The sequence below is a fragment of the Nannobrachium achirus genome (genome assembly GCF_963921795.1).
Source record: "Nannobrachium achirus genome assembly, chromosome: 3".
NCBI lineage: Eukaryota > Metazoa > Chordata > Actinopteri > Myctophiformes > Myctophidae > Nannobrachium > Nannobrachium achirus.
This window is the reverse complement of record NC_137812.1, coordinates 19,904,111-19,925,801: the sequence shown is the minus strand read 5'-3', so window position 1 is coordinate 19,925,801 and position 21,691 is coordinate 19,904,111. Positions and strand designations below refer to the sequence as shown.

Below are 21,691 nucleotides of genomic sequence, written 5' to 3'. Positions count from 1 at the left end.
CGAAAACATAAAAAAAAAAATTCAGCTAATTTGTTGTTTATTTGCTAGAAAAAAAAGTATTATTGAGGACATCATCAACATAAAAGTCAAGGCCAAGATATGACAATTTTGGATCCAAAATGATATTGAACTTTAACAACACTGTTGCTTCATCTCAACAAACACCAAACAAAAGCTGAAGGTTAAAAGTCTGATAATGATGCACCGTGCATGTTCACAAAGCAATCTTTGAAACATTATACATTTGGCCTACCGGTGTAACCGGTATATCAGATCTTATCCACCGAAACTGCAGACCTCTGACTCCTCCCACTGAAGGGATCCCAAAATGTAAGCTATAAAAGGATGGAGACCACAGACAACTAGGGATGCCAGTGAGGTCCTTGTTTGTGGAACTTCATAGCCCGTCTGAATAATTCCTTTATGTCTCCAGAACTAGCCTACATTAGGACTTCAATATTGAAACAGGTAAGATACTGAGAGCTCACTGTATACAGATGTGCCATTTATAAACTTCACGCGTCCTGCCATTGGTAAGATTTTCAGGGGATTTGCAGAAAATGTAGATTCTAGATCAGCTATTTTTGCTAGTTTCTGAAAAAAATAAGCTCTGTTCTCCATAAAAATTAGAAAAGCAAAGCAGTGAAAGAAACCGGTGCAAGAAATGCATTTGCACAGGACATAATAATGTGTCATTACAATAATATAACAACTTAAAGTAATAACTAATATCCTTGCCATGGATAATTGATTCCTTTATACCTTCTTTCATATGGTTTGGGAGTGTCCCAATGTTTCCTCATTTTGGAATATCGGTGCAGAGTAAACCTTCATTACTTTTGGAGGTTGATATAGTACACATTCCCCATCTGTATTCATGTTAAATTATGTGTCCCACATTGTGTGTGTGTGTGTGTGTGTGTGTGTGTGTGTGTGTGTGTGTGTGTGTGTGTGTGTGTGTGTGTGTGTGTGTGTGTGTGTGTGTGCATGCCTCACGGTAAAGGTATTTTGATGTAGGACAGAGAGAGCTTGCAACATGACTTCATATTAGTATAAAGCCCATTCACTTGACCTATAACTCAGGATTCAGTATTAGAGATGAGGCTTTTAACAATGTTAATGAATGAATTGATGCTGAAATAAAATGAACTGATATATGAACAAGTGATTCAAATAAAGTCAGACTTTTTTGTATTATTATCACAAGTGGCCTGGTCAAGGCATTAAATGCCAGACCCAAGCAAATGTGTGGTAAATGGTTAATAACTTTGTTCTGTTAATTATATAACACATTATTTAATGACTCGTCTGCTTTTCCCAATTAACCTAGCCTACATGTATACAAATAAAGTACATGTTTCAATACACTTGCAGCTTTTTTCTAGTTTGATGAATCAGTCAATTCCAAAGTTACGGCCAGATGTGTTGTGTGTGAAGAGAAATAGGCTAACCAATAAATCAATACATTTAACATGTAAATTCTTACTGAAATCATAATGATATCACAGATCTATAGATATGATGCATGGTACCAGGGGTATCACACCAAATTCTGGGCCCTGGGTACAAGGATTCACTGTGTTATTTTGTCCTTTAACTATTGAAAAATAGCTATTTTTGAAAATTCGTTAAAATGTGTGCAAGTCTTTGAAGGAATGTCAGTGGTGCTCATTTTTCATGTGAATGACCCCCAAAATTATATGTATTTGGCCACGGACCCCACCTCAAAATATTTAGTTCCAGGGACCCCCTCAGACGTAGAATTTGAGTTACAAATGTTGGCTTAAGAAATACATATATTCAAGGATTTGCATACATTTTCACAACTTAAAAAAAATAGAAGATCTACAAGCTCGCAGCGCAGCACTGTGAGCTTGTATATCTGCTATTTTTCAATAGCTAAAGTATAAAATAATTAAGGCCCCTCCACCTTGGGCCCTAGTAACTCATCCCACTCTTCCCCCCCTTGTGACGCCCCTACTCAATTGACCCCCCCCCCCCCCCCCCCCTCTCTCTCTCTCTGAAGTAAGAAACAACCTAAAACCAGTCATGAGTGCAGTCTTGAGTGCAGATTCAAGAAGCGAGAAGGGAGTAGTAGGTATGTATCTTGCCAGGAAATATACTTTTATATTTTTTTCTTTTATCCAAACAGGCAAACAGAAAATGAAAAAAGTAATTAATGTCAATGTTTTGTTTTGTTTGTTTGTTTGTTTGTTTTACAAATATTTATTAGGCTACACATAACCATATCATTTCAACCCACTAGCTCTCATAATAAATGATGAAGACCTTCGAATTGTGATGGTTGGGAAGACGGGAACTGGAAAAAGCAGAAGTGCAAACACCATCCTGGGTCATAAAGCTTTTAATTTCAAGCTTGGAGGTCAATCTGTGACAGAGAGCTGTAAGAAGGTCAGAGGTGAAGTGAATGGTAGAAAGGTCTCTGTTGTTGACACGCCCGGCTTGTTTGACACCAAGTTCACCCATGAGCAAACCATCCAAGAAATCAAACAGTGCATTTGTTTTTCTGCTCCTGGTCCCCACGTGTTCCTGGTTGTGCTCAAACTAGGAAGATTCACAGAAGAGGAGCAGAAAGCTGTGGAAATTATTCGGCAGTTATTTGGTGAAATGTCGACTAAATACACCATGATTCTCTTCACTGGTGGCGATGATCTTGAAGACGAAGATCAAACGATTGAAGAGATTTTGGAATTAACTCCAAAACTAAAAGAATTGGTCAGGAAAGTTGATGGACGCTATCATGTCTTCAACAACAAATCCAAGGATCGCTCTCAGGTCACTGAGCTGCTGGAGAAAATCAAGACCATGGTGCTGAAGAACGGAGAAAGCCACTACACCAATGAGATGTTCCAAAATGCAGAGAGAGCAATAGGGGGAGAGACGGCGAGAATTCTTCAAGAGAAGATGGGACAGCTACAGTTAAGACATCCAGGAGTGGTTCCATTAGAAGAAATGAAAAGGATTGAAGCAGAATCAAGAGCACAAGCTGAGCTGTCAAACCCCTTCCTTTTCTCCTTGGAAGTTGCAAAAGAAATAATGGAAAAAGTGGGATCATTCATAAGGAAAGCGCTGAAAAAATTAGGGGAGGCAGGGGGGGAGTTGCTGTTAAAAGCAGCAGAGAAAGTGTTAGCAGTGGACAAAGTAGTGAGTGAACAATGCAGTATCCAATGAATAACAAAGCTTCAGCAAGATATATCCAAATGAAGAAATCCATTTCAAACATCAATTTATATAGCTCATGTTTCACATAACAAAACTTAAATTTGTAATGAAATGAAGGGTTTGACCATACAGCTGTACTTTTGGTGTGAGGGTTGGGCAAAAGGGTAGCCACCCACAGTAGCCTAATAAGCCTATATAGCATTTATATAATTTGATTTGTGTTACTCTTACAACAGGAATGATTGCTACACAACAGAAATTATTGCTTTACTTACAGTAATTATCACAGTTGTTTCTTGTCTATACTATACTATACTTGTCTATACTTTTCTATACTTTACTCTCTACAATTTAACTGGGTCCTTGACAGGGTGTCAGGTGTCTGACTACTTGGGGGTGAGAATATGCTGCAGTGGATTGATATTTGTTTGTATTTGTTTTGTGATTTTGAACTTCTCACTTCTACTTGACCAGTGAAAGTATGATCATAGCTCAGCTGCCATATCACATACTGTATGGGCTTAGCTTGTTGGAAAATGTGTGGTTCTACTGAATTCAGCAGGTTATTTAATTTACCTCATATGTTAGTGCTGTACAGTGGCCAACAGCACATATCAATACTGTTTAATTATTTCTCCTACTGTATTAGCACTTTATCAAAAAAGAATGTCAAAGATGGACGCTTTGCTCCATGACACTGACTGTCTCGCTGATAGTCCTGCTGATAGCTCTTTACCTATAAATATGCTTACAATAGAAATGCATTGTAGTGGCTTGGATTATTTTGTATTGCATTGTCTAATAAAATGGCATGAAACCATCACAGTTGATCTTGTTATTGTTGCAAAACCTACGAGGTAAACTTTATTAAAGGGAACATCTCTCATTTACTGTTAAAACATGCTTGTATAATCACACCGTCCGGTACACATTTTGCAAATGCAAATCTATTTAGTTGGTTTGTTCGGCTGGCAGATTCAGCATGAAATCTTGATTTGAAAATGTCAATGTGTGAGTATGATGTCTTGTGAGGTCTCTGTTTGTTTACCTGTGTCCACCTGTGTTTGTACTTACAGAAACGGTTGTCTGTAGGCACACCTTTAGTTTAAAATGTATAGTACATGAATGATAACTGCATTTCAGAATGGTAGCCTAAATAATTATTTATTGTTTCAAGTGACATTCAAATAATACCATTCCAATGTTTTTGGTGTGGTTAGCAACACAACTGTACACATTATCTTTTTACAACATTTGAATGGATCATTTCAACTTCCAAGACAGAAGGCATATTTTTGTGAGAACAATAATAATGGTAATACCTACTGTTTAGACTTGTCAAGGAAGTCACTGCAGCTCAATAAAGAAGTCATACACATACAGTAACACACATTCCTCATCATCAGCAGGTGTCTGGAGTCTGGACTCCTCATACAGATGGATGTCCAACTTAGCACAGTTATGATGGGACCAGCCCGCTATAAAACAGAAGAATAAATCAATAAGCATGTCATCTAAAAGTTAAAAAAGTATTGTTTGCTTCTTATGATAATTACAGATATTTATGACTGACTTTGTCTGTCACATCATCATATGGTGTCTGAACCAAGTATGTGTTGCATCTAAGCTGTATAAGTGAATATTAGAGACAGTCAATGTGTTACAATTTAACTGTCTTACTTGCAGCAGATCTCACACAGAGAGCAACACAGAGGAGAACACTGAGGATGAGGAGAGACTTCATGATGAAGTTGACGATGATGATAATTGTTGGATAATCCTCTGATACAAAAAAGATAAATAACAAAAAGGTGTTATTTGAAGTCAAAACAATCTTATTACTGAGAGAGAGAGAGAGAGAGAGAGAGAGAGAGAGAGAGAGAGAGAGAGAGAGAGAGAGCGAGCAATGTAGGTCTTATGTCAGGTATCAGGTAGATGTGTGATGTGATGATGAGTTATGAAGCTGTTCTCTTTATACACATCACCAAACCTGAACGTGAATGAATGGACAATGACCCTTTACTGCTGTTATTGATGTTTGTGAGTGATTTATTGCTTCCTGGTGGGAAATATCCAACATCAGCACTGGGTGAAAACAAGAGGAGTTAACAGTTAGAGCCTTTCTCTGCCATGGCTTCAGAGATCTGTGAAATAAATGCACGTACTTGTGTTGAACACTAGAGGGCATAAGGACACCACACAAAGCTATACTGTATGTGGAAAGTTAAAGCTTTCTGGTTCCATAAATTCAGGGTTGAGTTCTGGGGTCTCAGTTGGTCCAGGGTTCTGGAGGGCCACCTGACCTTTAGACCTGGGCCCATTCAGAAACTGCATGCGGGCTCGCTGAAAAAAAGCACAAAGTATATTATGTACAGTAGAAAATGTACACATCCCTCCTCAGATGGAATCAGCTCAAGCCCAAGCACTAATATACATTTCTAGCTCAAAGAATGTGGAAGTATTAGGATGCCAAAAAGGTGGAGGAATAAAGAATAAATAGACATTGGGTAGGCTATAGCTAAAGCAAGCCCACACTTACCACTGTCTGTGGATCATGCCACTGCAACATTTCAATACACTCACTTGCATGAGCGAGTGACACATAAAACAGCTAAAATGGATATTTGCGTGAAATGGGACACAAACGACTGGAATGTCATATAGGCTAAAGTAGTCCTTTAATCAGTTACTTATTAAAGTTGAATCCCAACAAAGCAAGTTCATTTTGTTCATATTTGGCAGACTGCATGGGGTTGACATGAAACCAAAACATTGAACAGAGTGGTATATTCTGACATACGGCCTATCTGACATTGTTATGTGTATATATGTTACCCCATCATTTGGTTCACTTGCTGCCTTCTGCCTACTGGTGTGTGACACAGTTTGTTTCTATTGTATGTGTCACTTGATCCGAGCTTTGTGAGGAAGATACCCCCTCCCACCCCCACTGATTGGACCATTGGACTGCAGCAGGTCACATGACCTGCAATGTTTACAGCTGGTGATGTCATCAGTCTTTGGCATCCGTTGCCATGGTGAGACATGGTGTTGGTGAAATACAAGGGAAGCCATGACAAAGCCATGACAATGTAAGACTTTGTGGATACCTGGCTGCAAGCATTTTATTGCGACCGTCAGGTCGCAGTTTAGTATCAAAACCTCCACCGGCCGTCCGTCCGTCCGTCCGTCCGTCGGTCACACGTCACACGTCACACCTTTGCCCTGCTCATATCTCCGCATCAGTATGACATCACACTGCTGACATCAGTATGACATCACACCGTACACAAATGACCCTTATATAAGACCGGCATTATCTACCGACAGATTAGTAACAAGATGTCAAAATCGTCTAGGAAGGATGGTGTGAGTCATGCTGGTGATAAGCTATAAGCTTAGTTGATCCTGGCGATAAGGTCTGAGTCGAGGAATGCTCTCTTCCCTGGTATTTAACTTCTGTTGTACTTTAGACCTTTTTGAAACAAAGTAACAATACTACAAATGGCCGAAGTGACGTGCACATTTGAGCAAAAGTTCTCCTTCACTCCTCTAGAAAAGACCTTCTCCTTCCTACAAGACAAAGACACTTTACAATTATTCCTGAAATGGTCCATGTTGGGGAGGATATCGGCTCAGTGCTACAGCTTTGACCAGAGGTTCTACCCTTACAACAGCAAAGACTTCGCGGGGGACTTTTTCAAAGACCCCATCGTGGTGGCCAGCCTGAAGAAGATGGAGGCCGGAGCCTGGGTTCCCCTCGACGGCCCTGTGGTGTCCGTGGAGGTGGAGACGGTGCCGTGCACCAAGGTGTCCACGGAGCTGTTCGACCCGCTCTACGCCAGCGAGAACGTGAGGTCCTCTGGACACGTGCTCAAGTACTACCACGAGGTCTACCCCGACTACGACGAGCTCAGGCGGATGCTTGAGGACGAGGACAGCGAAAATTACCACATTGTCGGGCGAGAGGAGCGCGCCGAGTTCCTCTTCCGCCTCTTCAAGCACCTGTGTCTGGGAGGGGAGCTGTGCCAGTACGAAGACCTCATCTCTCCCTACATTGACACGGCAAAGCTCATCTACAAAGACCTCGTGAGCGTGAAGAAGGACCCGGACACCAAGGAAATCGGCGTCGCTTCCACGGTGCTCAAAGTCTGCGCTCACGACGCGTCCGGCCGCTGTTACCCGGCGAGACGAGACCAGGAGCAGACCTTTGCCTACATGATTTTGGACCCGTTCAAGCGGCACGTGTGTCTGTTCTACCATTGTTACGGGGTGGGAACTGTCACGCTGTGATGCGTGACAGGACCCAATGTTGATATCCAGTGCACTAGTCAATGTCAAAGATGGGAGAATGATGTCTGGTATAAGCCTGTTTCCTGTTTCCTAATGACTTTAACACTATATACTTGGTCGACTCGGGTCCCCCAGGCTCTATAATTGGTTCCCTCCTTTTTTCCTTTTTATACACCAAAGGTCATATTTTCATCCATGCTAAACCCTAAACCCCTAAACTTCTTTGCCGTTTTTACTATTTTGAAAAAACATTTTAAAATACTTCAAATAGCCAATGTACATCGACACGTTGTGAGCTTGTAGGTCAGCTATTTGAAATATTAAAAAAATATATATCTTTCAAAATAGTAAAAAATGGCAAAAGAGTTTAGGGATAAGGGGTAAGGACGAAAATAATGTAACATAAAATGAGCCTGTTGTTTGTGTGGTGTTGTTTGTTTGTTTGTTTGTTTGTTTAATGGCAGCCGTCTTGTCCATCTGTTCTGTGAGGTGTCACTACGTTCCCAGGGTCCTATGTTCTCCATCTCCTGTGTTCTAATCTACAACAGTGCCCCAGGCCCCCATCGGGGGATTTTCACTTCCATTTCACAGTAGGCCTACTTCGGCAGGACGATCCCAGTCCGCTTTCACCTGCAGTGCCACTGCCATATGGTACATACTTTTACATGTCTGTCTTTTGAGTCAAGGGAGGCCCATGCCAGTGTGAATTTAGGTGTATCAATTAAATCACAAATGTTAATTCTTTAACTGTCTGTCTGTCTGTCTGTCTGTCTGTCTGTCTGTCTGTCTGTCTGTCTGTCTGTCCCTTTTATGAATGTCCATGTGTATGGATATCCCAGATATCCCTCATCAATTTAACATTGTAGTACTGATGTCATATGCTGGCCTTGGAGGCCAGTGTAGTTGAAGTACTCTGACTGTGTATAACTGCACAGTAGTTTTCTATAGTAATGTATTTAACTTTATATCTAATCAATTGCGCTCGAGCTGGGCTGAAACTGTGCCAAAATGTGGGATCATCAGTCATAGACATGCCATAAATGTGTCAGATCTATGTCATAGTCGACAACTGACGTCAAAGATGACTGATGTCAAAGGTTGGCCCCATCAACTTTTTAAAGTCCTTACCTGTTCGAACATATGTGCATAATTTAGAATATGGGGTGCATGTGCACATATTAGGATGATTTAAAGAAAGTAACTTTGTAGTAGAATTTTTTTGTGTTATCCTTTTAGCCTAAATGTCTTAATGTACCTTGTCCTGTTTAAATTTTATTGCAATTGGAAATTGCGAGTGTGGTTGCCGTGACACGAATCACACTTGCAAATGTCTCTGTATCTGTCTGTCTTTGTCCCCATTTGAGCGCTGCCAACCATTCCGTCCTTGTCCCTGTAAAGGCCCATTCCCACTGGGCCAGATAAACAGATGAAAAATATCTGTTTCCATTCAAGTGGATGGTAAGATACAGATAAAAAATGTCGGTCACAGATATTTTTTCTAGACATATTACTTTGCTTATTGTACTGATGTATTACCTGCTTACTGTGAGCTTTGGATTAAAAGTGTCTGCTAAATGCCTAAATTGTAAGTTGTAGACAAAAGTCATAGAAGTAATAGATTCTTATTTCTTTTAAATCATAACAAAATACCTTTCTGTTTGCCGCTGCCTTTTATTGAGTTATTCTTCTTTTTTTGTATTCTTTCTCTTCTGCACTGTAATTGTATGTATATATATATATATATTAGGCCTGTGCAAAAAAATCGATTCACTATATTATCGCGATGTTAAGGCCCGCGATTCGATTAATCGATTTTCAAAGTTCAGAATCGATTTTCCCGATTTTATTAAAAAAAAAAAAATCTTCTTTTTTCTTTTTTCTTTTTTTTTGTTGGCGAAATTAACCTGAAGGTAAAATAACGACTTTCAGTCAGCAAGCAGGAGCGCAGAGCCTATTTTGTTGTGTGTTGTGAAATAAGTAACCACTTTCAGTCAGCAGTGCAGTCACGTTACGTCATATGTGTGAGCCAGCCGAGCCAAGTAAACATAACCAAAAGAGAAAATGGCGGACGAGGATGCTGTGGTGTTGCGACCAGCACCAAAACATTTTAAATCAAAAGTTTGGAACAACTTCGGATTTAACACAATGCCAGGAAAGCAAGCTGAACTAGACATGAGCCATGCGGTGTGCAAACTTTGTAACCAACTCATCAAATATTGCGGTAATACGACCAACCTCGGGCAGCATCTCGATCGGCACCACCCGGAGATAAAAAGAGGCGCCGCTAACTCACCACAGCAGCAGCCGCTTGGACAACAAACCATCGAAGATTCACTGCAAAGCCTGCCCTCCAATTCCGCAAAAGCGAAACGGATCAGCACATCCATTGGACACTTCATAGCCAAGGACATGAGGCCTTATTCGGTTATGGAGGGGGACGGTTTTCGGTACATGGCTCATACTATGGAGCCACGATACACCATTCCTTCACGCAAATATTTCACCGACACGGTCGTTCCTGCCCTATACGATCTGACTGTAGTGGAAGTTAAAACGAAGCTGCGCAGTGCTCTGAGAGTCGCTCTAACGTGTGATGGATGGACCTCACGGGCCACGGAGGGGTATATCACGTTAACAGCCCACTACATCACAGATGACTGGTCTCTGTCCTCGCTTGTCCTCCAGACCCGTGTCATGTACGATAGCCACACTGGAAGAAACATTGCCGATTTGCTGAGGGATGTCGCAGCTGAGTGGGGATTCGAGCTGAAAGATTGCGCTGTGGTCACGGACAATGCGAGCAACATGTCTGTGGCTTCAGAATTAGCCGGTGTTCTCCACGTGAAATGTTACGCACACACGCTGAACCTCGCCGCGCAGCGTGCACTCGCCCTGCCAGAAGAGTGACAAAGCGAACGGCATTTTCAAACGAAAGCAAGTGTTGCTGGGGCTCCCGAAACACAAACTGGAAACGGACGTGAAGACACGTTGGAACAGCGCCTATGAAATGGTGCGCCGTTTCTTGGAGCAACAGCCAGCAGTGACCGCTGCTCTGCTCAGCAGTGAAATCAGGCAGTCTGAGCAAGACATCTGCACTTTCTCTGCGGCAGACATAGGCAATGCAGAGCTTTTGGTCGAAGCCCTGGAGCCAGTTGCTGTTGCTACCAAGGTCATGTCAGATGAAAAGGATCCAACTCTGTCTGTCATTGCCCCACTGCACGCACAGCTAATGCAAGACAACCAGGAACACATTGGGGATGCTCCCTTTGTCAAACACGTCAAAGCAGCCATTCACAAAGACCTAGAGAAGAGGTACTCAACAGAACAGGAGAAGGCCACACTCAACATGGCTGCAGCGCTAGATCCCAGATTTAAACTGTTGCCATACCTGACAGACACCCAGAAGCAAGACACCTTTGCAAAAATGGTCACTGAAGCAGCATCCATGATGGAGAATGAGCATCATCAGGTAACTCATTATTTATACATTTATAAGCATGAGAAAACAGATGCAAAATGTTTTTATATTTAGTTCATATAGTGAGTGTGTGTGTGTGTGTGTGTGTGTGTGTGTGTGTGTGTGTGTGTGTGTGTGTGTGTGTGTGTGTGTGTGTGTGTGTGTGTGTGTGTGTGTGTGTCGTGAGCAAGTAGAATGGTGTCATATACAATAAATTAGAAAATATAGACATAGAGAATAGAAATAAAAATATGTACATAGAAAATAGAAATAAATAAATACAAAAACAGAATATAAAAATGTAATATAAGTTCATATACAGTGCTAATTGCTAAGTTAATTGTTGTACCACTGTGTTTTATTTGTTGCACCCTGTAGGAAGATGTGGTGGTGAGGACAGAGCCAGAGTCAGACCAGGAGGAGGTCAGCGCTGCTGATGATGAGGAGGGCGACAGAGAACAACCCCAGGGCCCCCCGCCTGCTAAAAGAAGAGCAACTTCTGCACTGGTTCAACTGCTTGGGAGCTCGTATGGGAATGCCGTGCCAGGACCATCCTCACCAGAGAAGTCACCCTTTGAAACTGCAGAGGAGCAGGTGAAAAAATACAGGGAAGCTGCTCCTCTGCCACTGGATGAAAAAGACAAAAACAAAAGAAAAACACCACTGGACTGGTGGAAAGAACACCAGTTCGAGTTCCCTCTCGTGGCCAAGCTAGCCAAGCGGTACTTGTGTGTGCCTGGGACAAGTGTCCCTTCTGAGCGTGCAGTGTTCTCCACAGCCGGGGACATTGTCACGGCAGAGAGAAGCTGCCTCACCGGTGAGCATGTTGACCAACTCGTGTTTTTGCAAAAGAACCTTGACACTCCCAAGGTCAAGCACTGACCTCTTCAATGTCCTTAAGCACTAACTTGATAATGACCACTTTGATCAGCTAAATGAAGCATGTTTTATTTTGTTTGTTTTTTTCTTCTAAAAGCCTGATTCATTCAGATTGTATGTGAAATTGACAAATGTGAATGTTAATGAACACTAAAGGCTCACTTTGAGCTGTACTACTATGCAGCTAATTTTCACTCAGTTGAGTTAACTTTATTTGTTATTGCACTTGATATAGTCTTTATTTTTATTTTATTTTATTATTAATGTCCTAAGGATACTTGTACCGGATCGGTATTACTTTGTTTGTTTTTCTTTTCTTCTCAAAGGGAAGTCCAAAGTTTTCAGTATTGAAGTTGATCTGATTCAGATTTAAAGTGAAATTCTGAATGTTATTACTTATTAATGTATACTATTGGCTCACTGAGCTGTGTGCAGCTACTTGTCACTCAGGGTTACATTTATTTGTTATTGCACAGACGAGTAAGTACAGGTCCCAAAGGAACAGTTTTAGGTCATGAGGATTTCATGTTATGGCTAAAGCTAGCACAGTGCTGTAGGCCTGCAGCACAGCCATTCTTTTTTTTATATGACTATAAAACTGACTATTGTGTTCTGTTTTCTGGCATCTTGACCAGGAACATGTTGTAATGTTGTACCACTGGCACTTTGGCTGAAATAAATGTCAGAAAGATTGACTGACTTCATTTGGCTGCATTAATTTGAAGTATATGATTCAACTTTTAATGTTTTATATTGTTTAGAATTGTTTTAAAATGTTTCAATATAAAAAAGCTGTAATTTTTGGGGGAAAATCGCAATAATCGTGATTCGAATCGCAAATCGCAGGAACACGCAATTAATCGTGATATAATCGAATCGTCAGCCAATGAATCGAAATCGAATCGAATCGGGAAAAAGTGAATCGTCACAGGCCTAATATATATATATATATATATATATATATATATATATATATATATATCATTGCAATGTAGAAATGTAAAGCACATTGAATTGCCTTTCTGTTGAAAGGTGCTAGTATACAAATACATTTGCATTGCCTTTCCTTGCCTATATACAGGGCCGTAGCGCGCCTAATCGGCGCTCTAGGCGAGCTCTCTCGAATGCGCCCCCCACTACCGCGCGCGCTTTTTTGCGGGTTTTGCCGTGAATTTAGTCGGTTTTGGGTCGGTTTTGGGCTGGTTTGGGTCCACTCCCTCCATTTCGGCGCCCCCTCGGCGCCCCCTCTAGGCTGGCGCTCTAGGCGACCGCCTAGTCCGCCTATAGCTAAAAACGGCCCTGCCTATATAGGCCAAACATGTATACAGTATATTGCTGTTGTCAACTGAGACCAATGACAGTACACCAGATGGAAATTACTTAGGTTGGTGTATAGCCCTCTCCCTTTTCATAGAGGAAATAAAATACCCTTGGTCCAGGCAATACAAATAGTTTCTGATGACATTTCCTTGCCATTCAGTTGCTTAGTATTTTCCATGCATATAGACATAGTTTAACACTTTATTAACTTCAAGCACATCAAGCGGGTGCATCTGAGGCAGCAGGAAATGTTTGTGCTTGGCTTGTAGCCCTGCTCTCATACAGGATGGAGGAGGTAGACATTTCTAACCACATGAACCCTATGAGCATCCATATAAGGCGATTCAGCAAAAATAGGCAAACATTCGGGCAAAGATTCGCCAACAGTACATCAACATTGATTGATTGATTGATTGATTGAGTGATTGATTGGTTGATTGATTGAAGACTTTATTAGAGTTTGCATATATACAGTTTCATGACAGCAGAGTTCACTGGTACAAGGTCAACTAAAAGGATACCTCAAAAAATATTTTGGGCTTGATTAAATGAGGGTCCTTTTTTAACTCATAACATAGAATGACAGACAAATAAAACACACTTCTATGCAGAAGAAAAAGTGTTAAAACACAATGCAAAATAAATGGTTACAATAGAAAGGTCAGGGGGAGTTAAGGAAAGGCTTTGTTTTCTTTTACCAGTTTCTAGTAACAGTCGCCTCTAAGTGGCTTTTCAGTGCCGTTTTAAAGGTAGGGATTTACACTCCTTTAAGGCCTTCGGTAGGGTGTTCCACATTTTAGCAGAGAAGTTCAGAACGCATTTTTTTTTGCCAAATCTGGGTTGGACGTGATCTGTGGAGCTGCCTCTGGTGTTGCCATTGTGAATATCCTAGAGGTGTAGTCAAGTGTATCTTGTACACCAGTTGTTCTCTGCCAACTACCGTGAGCCACCCCACGCTTAGAAAGTGACTAGCGGTAAGGTGAGCCCGAGATGGAATGTTAAGCAGAAGCCTAATTAGTTTGTTTGGAGCCTTGTTTTAGGGCCTTTTTGAGATGTCGCGATGCCATATGTGGACTCCACAAAACACAAAATAAAGGCGATGCACCACCAACACATTCACACAACTGCAAGACAACATCAAGACAACCACACTGGTCTTAAAATCATACAGTGTTTGTTTTTCCAATTGAACAAACTTTGACTCAAGTGGCCTTGTGTGTAATATGGAACATTAAACATTGTGTTACCATAGTACCAAGGCAGGCAGCTGCATACTTTCACTTTATACTGTAAGCAACAGTTTTCTTCTTTTGTTTGTTTTTCCAACCCCTCCCCCAAGCTTCAAAGTAATCTTTGAAACGTTCTACATTTGGCCCACCGGTGTAACTGGTATCAGATCTTATCCACTGACAGCATTTATAAGAAATGCTCTGACTTCTTAAGTTTCGTTTCTTAGGAAATGGCAGATCTCTGCCTCCTCCCACTGAAGGGATCCCAAAATGTAAGCCATAAAAGGATGGAGACAACAGACAACCAGAGTCAGTGAGCAGCTGGTCCTTTTTGGTGCTGTCTTTATCCTTCCTCTGTCTCTCCAGACCTACATCAGGATTTCAACACTGAAAGGTAGATACTGACAGACACCTTACACCTTACACAGTACACACCTGTACGGTAAACTTATATGCATCATAATCTGTATATGGACATGAACATATTCATAATGTCTTATAACAATAATATAACCACTATAATTAATACCGTAACTAATATCCTTGCCATGGATAATTGATTCCTTGGTACCTTCTTTCATATGGTTTGTGATTGTCTGGAAGTTTCCCCATTTTGGAATATCGTTTATATCGCTTTCATTACACCTTCCCCATCTGTATTCATTTAAAATGTTGTGTCCCAGCTATGCATATACACAGACGCATATTCTTTTGCTGGCTTTGACAGCAACAAAGAAGATGATGGCAAGTAGCCTATAAGTGATGCTGCTAGCCCTGTGTCCATAATTGAGCAGTGCTAACGCTACTGTAGGTATTCATAGACACACACACACACACACACACACACACACACACACACACACACACACACACACACACACACACACACACACACACACACACACACACACACACACAAACACTCAGAGAGAGAGATCTACAATAAAACAAACAATCAAACAGATCTAAGAAATGACATAAATACAAAATAACAACAATTAATAAGTAGTGAAAATAGACGATCTACAAACTCTTGTGTGCTTGTAGTTCTGCTGTTTTCACTAGTTTGGGTCCCGGGCAAACGTCTAATCTCTCTTCTGGGTCTCAACCTGAAAAGTTTGGAAAACACTGTTCTAGACAGCTTTTTGCTAATTCTGTGTCTGTTGTATGATGGATACATTAATTTACAAACAAACACAAAAAGTTGAACATGGACATACGGAGGCTTTTTGCCTGATAGCAATGACAAAATAAATGTATATTATTTTGAAACAAGTCTGCCTTGAATCATATGTAAAACTTAAAGCAACTAGCCCTTACCCGTTCAAAGATATGAGCTCTGAAATGATGTGCAGTGTGTGGGTTATGGGGTGTGCACTGTTTGCATGATAATATGTAGGAGCATCAATGTAATAAATACCCGTTTCGTTTAATGGCTATAGAGATACTGTGTACCGATCTGCATGATTTTTGGGCAACATCTGTAACAGGGCCAGACACCCCTCCCCCCCCCCCCCCCACCCGCCCGCCCGCCCACCCGCCTGCACACACACACACACACACACACACACACACACACACACACACACACACACACACACACACACACACACACACACACACATACACACAGAGCTGGTTAAACATGTTGCCTCATGCTAGATACCCAGGGGGCAAAGGAAGGTGTGCTGCATTTGCCCCGACATAAAAAGTTGTCCACCAGAAATATTATCTATGACCCAGTAGGATCACAACCTATATGGACAACCCGGTCAATTTGTACAACAAAGTCCAATATGGCCGCCTCAATATTAGCCCCTATTAGTTTTAATGGGGGGTGAATAGGGCAACATTTTAAACTGAGGGATATTTCCACAAAACTTCACAGGTTGATCAATGGTATACATATGAACATTTTTTGTATTGCAAGTTTCCATGAAATCCAATATGGCCGCCACAATATGGCCGCCATAATGTAAGGACCCAGAAAATAGGTTTTGCCTCTAACTTCTGAACCAGATGAGCTAGAAACGCAAACTTGGTGTCTATTTCATGGTGTCTGACCATGGGAGACTCAATGGAATAGCTAATTTTATTATTGGGTGTGTCTGCATTGTGCATATTTGCAAGATGGTGGACTCCCAAAATAGAGCTTTAACATAATTTCTACCATGATTGTTGACTGCTTTTGCAAATACAAGCAATATGAATCCATTTGCTAAGATTTATGGCACAGAAGGGACTTATACCTGTATTATTCTTGAGTTTGCATGTTGTCAAAATGGCTGTAAACGAGATATTATATTTCCTGTCCGATTCTACTGTATGTAGTTGTAGCAATGACTTCAGATAAAATCAGAGACCAAAACAATGTATCTTAGAAATTATTCTTTTATTTAAAAAAATCAAACCTCGGTTCGAAGTGGAGCGGTGAATCTGTGTGTGTGTGTGTGTGTGTGTGTGTGTGTGTGTGTGTGTGTGTGTGTGTGTGTGTGTGTGTGCCTGCACAACAGCGCCCCTCCTTTAACTTGTGTGGCCACTCAAGGTATTGCCAGGCTACAGACATACCCAGCCAGCCAGCCAGCCAGCCAGCCACATAGCCAGCCAGCCACAGACATACCTGTCTATTGGGAGCGCTTTCACCGCTCCAAAAAAGAAAAAAAGAAAGAGATTATCTCAATGAAATGAATGCAACTGCCTTTTTGGGTCTTTCACACATAGACATGCACATGCTTTCCAACAACTTCAGCTTCAGGGAAATTATAATGAACACATGATTAAAACAGGCTGCATTATAATGCAAATAATTGCTAGTCACTATCACTGTCATGTGTACCTATCCTGCTGCATCTTGTCTCCAGTCCTTGGCAACGACACCCCAAGTAGCATGCAATTCCCTTCTTCGCACATGAAGTTCAATCACCCGAGAGAGACTTGGAGTAGAACCGCTGCTCCTTCACTTGGAAAGGAGTCAGCTTAGGTGGTTCGGGCATAGTACGGATGCCCCCCGAGCGCCTTCCTATGAAGGTCCTCGATGCACGTCCCACTGGGAGGAGATCCCGTGGCAGACCTAAGACCAGATGGAAGGATTATATCTCCAGACTGGCCTGGGAACGCTTCGGTATACTCCCAGAGGGAGTGGAGGAAGTTGCGCAGGATAAGGAAATCTGGAAGTCTCAGTTGGAACTGTTACCCCCGCGACCCGATTCCGGATAAGCGGTTGAAGATGGATGGATGGATGGATGGCACATGAACAGTTTTTCTGGCAGCCTTTGATACAGCTACATGATATTGCCTTGTCCATTGATATAGGCCAGGCTGGCTCTGTAGATGTACAGGGGACTGCCTTCCCATCACTGAGAGACCATCCATATTCAGTGAAGCAAGGGATGTCTGGCTTCGCGATGTGTGCAGTTTTATCTATTATGGCTGCAAGAGCAGCTCTTTTCAGGTGCAGGCCAAAGGCATTTTCTGTAGGTGGCAGCAGCTTCAACAGGGTTGATCGGTTATTTAGGAACTTGTACACTCTCAGCTTTGCCAGGTCAAAGTCCTCCGAATGGTCAGCTTTTGATGCATATACAGCTATTGTGAGGTCTCTAGCCTGATTCTTGACATCCTCTGAGAGGGAATAAGAGGAATTTTCACCAAACTCCTGAAGTGCAGGGAGATCTAGACCCATGCTGGTCTTGAACCATGCCTTCTTTCCAGTGAAAAAGGGATAGCTGGTGGTATCTCTGCCACTCAGGCTGTGAATAAAGGGCAGGGCACGACACTGTGCGAGTCCAAGGGCTGAGACCATGTGATGGATAGGAAGATATGCATCCTGCTCTGTTCTCACCCACAGCTCTGGAAGGTCTAGGAGGTGGGTGGCAGCATGATATAGATGCCTATATCATGCTGCCGCCATGGGAAGGCAGTCCCCTGTCCATCTACAGAGCCAGCCTGGCCTATATCAATGGACAAGGCAATATCATGTAGCTGTATCAAAGGCTGCCAGAAAAACTGTTCATGTGCGAAGAAGGAAATTGCATGCTACTTGGGGTGTCGTAGCCAAGGACTGGAGACAAGATGCAGCAGGATAGGTACACATGACAGTGATAGTGACTAGCAATTATTTGCATTATAATGCAGCCTGTTTTAATCATGTGTTCATTATAATTTCCCTGAAGCTGAAGTTGTTGGAAAGCATGTGCATGTCTATGTGGGAAAGACCCAAAAAGGCAGTTGCATTCATTTCATTGAGATAATCTCTCTTTTTTTTTATTTTTTTATAAAAAAATAATTTCTAAGATACATTGTTTTGGTCTCTGATTTTATCGGAAGTCATTGCTACAACTACATACAGTAGAATCGGACAGGACATATAATATCTCGTTTACAGCCATTTTGACAACATGCAAACTCAAGAATAATACAGGTATAAGTCCCTTCTGTGCCATAAATCTTAGCAAATGGATTCATATTGCTTGTATTTGCAAAAGCAGTCAACAATCATGGTAGAAATTATGTTAAAGCTCTATTTTGGGAATCCACCATCTTGCAAATATGCACAATAAAGGTCCAGACACACCCAATAATAAAATTAGCTATTCCATTGAGTCTCCCATGGTCAGACACCATGAAATAGACACCAAGTTTGCGTTTCTAGCTCATCTGGTTCAGAAGTTAGAGGCAAAACCTATTTTCTGGGTCCTTACATTATGGCGGCCATATTGTGGCGGCCATATTGGATTTCATGGAAACTTGCAATACAAAAAATGTTCATATGTATACCATTGATCAACCTGTGAAGTTCCGTGGAAATATCCCTCAGTTTAAAATTTTGCCCTATTCACCCCCCATTAAAACTAATAGGGGCATAAATTGAGGCGGCCATAAGGGACTTTGTTGTACAAATTGACCGGGTTGTCCATATAGGTTGTGATCCTACTGGGTCATAGATAATATTTCTGGTGGACAACTTTTTATGTCGGGGCAAATGCAGGTTTCCTAAAAAAAGGCTGGTTTGCCCCCTGGGTAAGATGCAGAATAGATATAGATACACCATAAAAATGCTAATATACAGCATATGATTTGTGAAAGTGACAAACGGGCTTCACAGTTATATCAGGTGTGTTCATAATGGTGATGCGATTTCAGATCAATTGCTCCAGCCACCGAGGAGAAACGCTGTTTCAGACAGACAGACAGACACTCACTCAGACATTCGCAAAATTATATGTTTGATGTGTTTCATCATTGTCCTATGAAGTGGTGAATACCAAACAACTAGCAAGATCCTGTATCCTGTATACCCTTTTCATTGTAATCTCACTGTACAGTGATAATAAATCAATAAACATTTTATATGTAAGAAACCATATTTGACACAAATCTAAAAGTGTTACATTGCATAAAAGTAAAGAAAACATATTAAATTAAATAAAAAGATTGAAATTAAATCAAACACACATCGTACAAGTTCAAACAGCTTGTATACATACATTATTACAGTTGCACTTACACCCGCTAGACTTAGTAAACAAGACATGGGTTGTCCCTGTACTTGGAGCACTTTTATATGCCAAATGCTGATCTACAAGCTCATTATGCGTTGTGAGCTTGTAGATCTGCTACCTTTAGCTAGTGTCCCTTGTGTGTCAAGGAGGGGCCATTTTAGTATCATACAGATGTGTGGCAAAACTGCTGCTCTTAAAATGGCATCAATGGAGTGGGCAACTTTAGATAGATAGATAGATAGATACCTTTATTATCCCAAGGGGGAAATTCAGTTGTCCAGTAGTAGCACAGCAGTATACAGTTATTTACAAAGTTACAGAGACGTAAGAAAAAATAGATAAGAGGGAAAGAAACAAGAGAACAAAAAAAAGAGCAGTACAGTACCAATAAAGAGAAGGTGCATCAATAGAGGGGGCGAATAATATATAAGTATATATACATAAAGTGTCTTGCAAAAAAGACCATAGCAGTCAATTTGATAATAGAGAGGCCGACTATACAGTATTTCCATGCTCACTCCAGAGGGCCACATACCGTACTGTACTGTATACTGTCGGGCAGAACCTGTTATCTCCATATTTCTGCATGAGGGTCTATCTATGTATTTATACTGTATCTATTGTAGCTACCATTACTCTCTAACTTCCTTTAATTACTTATCCCACTGATCTCTCCCTGCTCTCCAAACACAGTTAAAGAACCACCACAACAATCAGCAGGATCGTCTCAGGCCTCCTTTTCCTGTCTTCAGGTGAGTCACATGAAGTAAAGTATGTAGCCTACTGTATGTACAAGTGAAGTATGTATCTATGCATGTGCAAGTGAAGTACCGATAATATGTTGACTTTTCTATGAATAGTCAACTTATATACAAGTTGACTATTCAATTTTGGCCTAAACGACTTCTCATACATGAAGTTGTACCATATACCATCAATGCATGTCCTGATTCATGATTCACCACATGTTTGTCTGTCTGTCAGGAATACCATGAATAACATTGTCTTGAAAGGGGTAGTTTACCCCAATCAATTACTCACCCCATGGCCAATTGAATTCATGGATATGTTTTGGTTTTTGTTGCATTCCTAAAACAATAATTTAAGGAGACTCTGTGTCTCCATAGAGAACAAAGCAGGCTATGTCTTCATAGGGAATTACCGTTGTTCATCAAATTATTGGCTTAGTAATGTGACAGGAAAAGAACAAAAAATGAAAAACAAAACAATGCGTTAATTCATGTCTCCAAGGTGGTGAGTAATCAATAGTTTTTTGGGTGAACTATCGAAAAACAATCGGCATTGGCAAGATTAAAATGTGGTAAAAACAATTAGCCTGATTTCAGACTGAAGTTTCCTCATCTACAGGCTAATCATAAAAAACCTATATTAATATAATTGGTCCTCACTAAAAAATAAAATAAAAAAGCTCAGTCTGTGTCTCATAATTATAGGAGGTCTTTCTAGGAAATGCCATTCGAAGGCCGATTCATACTCCACTTTTAGACAAATGCAGAGCCGTTTCTGGGCCCATGGGGGCCCTAAGCATGATTCTGCTATAGGGCCTTAAAAATAATAGGCCTAATATTTTTTATCATTTTTTAATCCATTTTATAATGGAAATATATATATATATATATATATATATATATATATATATATAAAATATATATATAAATGAATAAATAAAAAACGAAAACAACAGGCAACATATTTTTGCTATGTTTGATTTGTTCTTTTCTTATTTAAATAAAACAATGAAAACTTCCCCATGGGGTGCTGGAACACCTGCAGCAATAGTTCCCACGCTGTGGCAGAGTCCTGCACAATGG

At 41.0% G+C, this 21,691-nt stretch overlaps 2 protein-coding genes across 2 annotated transcripts; both read left to right on the top strand.

Annotated features, from left to right (window-relative positions):
- Nucleotides 1-2,049: 2,049 nt before the first annotated feature.
- Nucleotides 2,050-4,969, top strand: LOC308282077 (GTPase IMAP family member 9-like; the record flags this gene model as incomplete). The annotated part of the gene is made up of 3 exons (XM_080722421.1): nucleotides 2,050-2,098; nucleotides 2,267-2,939; nucleotides 4,873-4,969. 3 exons carry the CDS (start codon nucleotides 2,050-2,052, stop codon nucleotides 4,967-4,969), a joined length of 819 nt encoding a protein of 272 aa, XP_080578547.1.
- A 1,718-nt stretch (nucleotides 4,970-6,687) lies between these two features.
- On the top strand, nucleotides 6,688-7,476 carry LOC308282076 (cilia- and flagella-associated protein 300-like; the record flags this gene model as incomplete). The annotated part of the gene is made up of 1 exon (XM_080722420.1): nucleotides 6,688-7,476. One exon carries the CDS (start codon nucleotides 6,688-6,690, stop codon nucleotides 7,474-7,476), a length of 789 nt encoding a protein of 262 aa, XP_080578546.1.
- Between the last annotated feature and the right edge of the window lie 14,215 nt (nucleotides 7,477-21,691).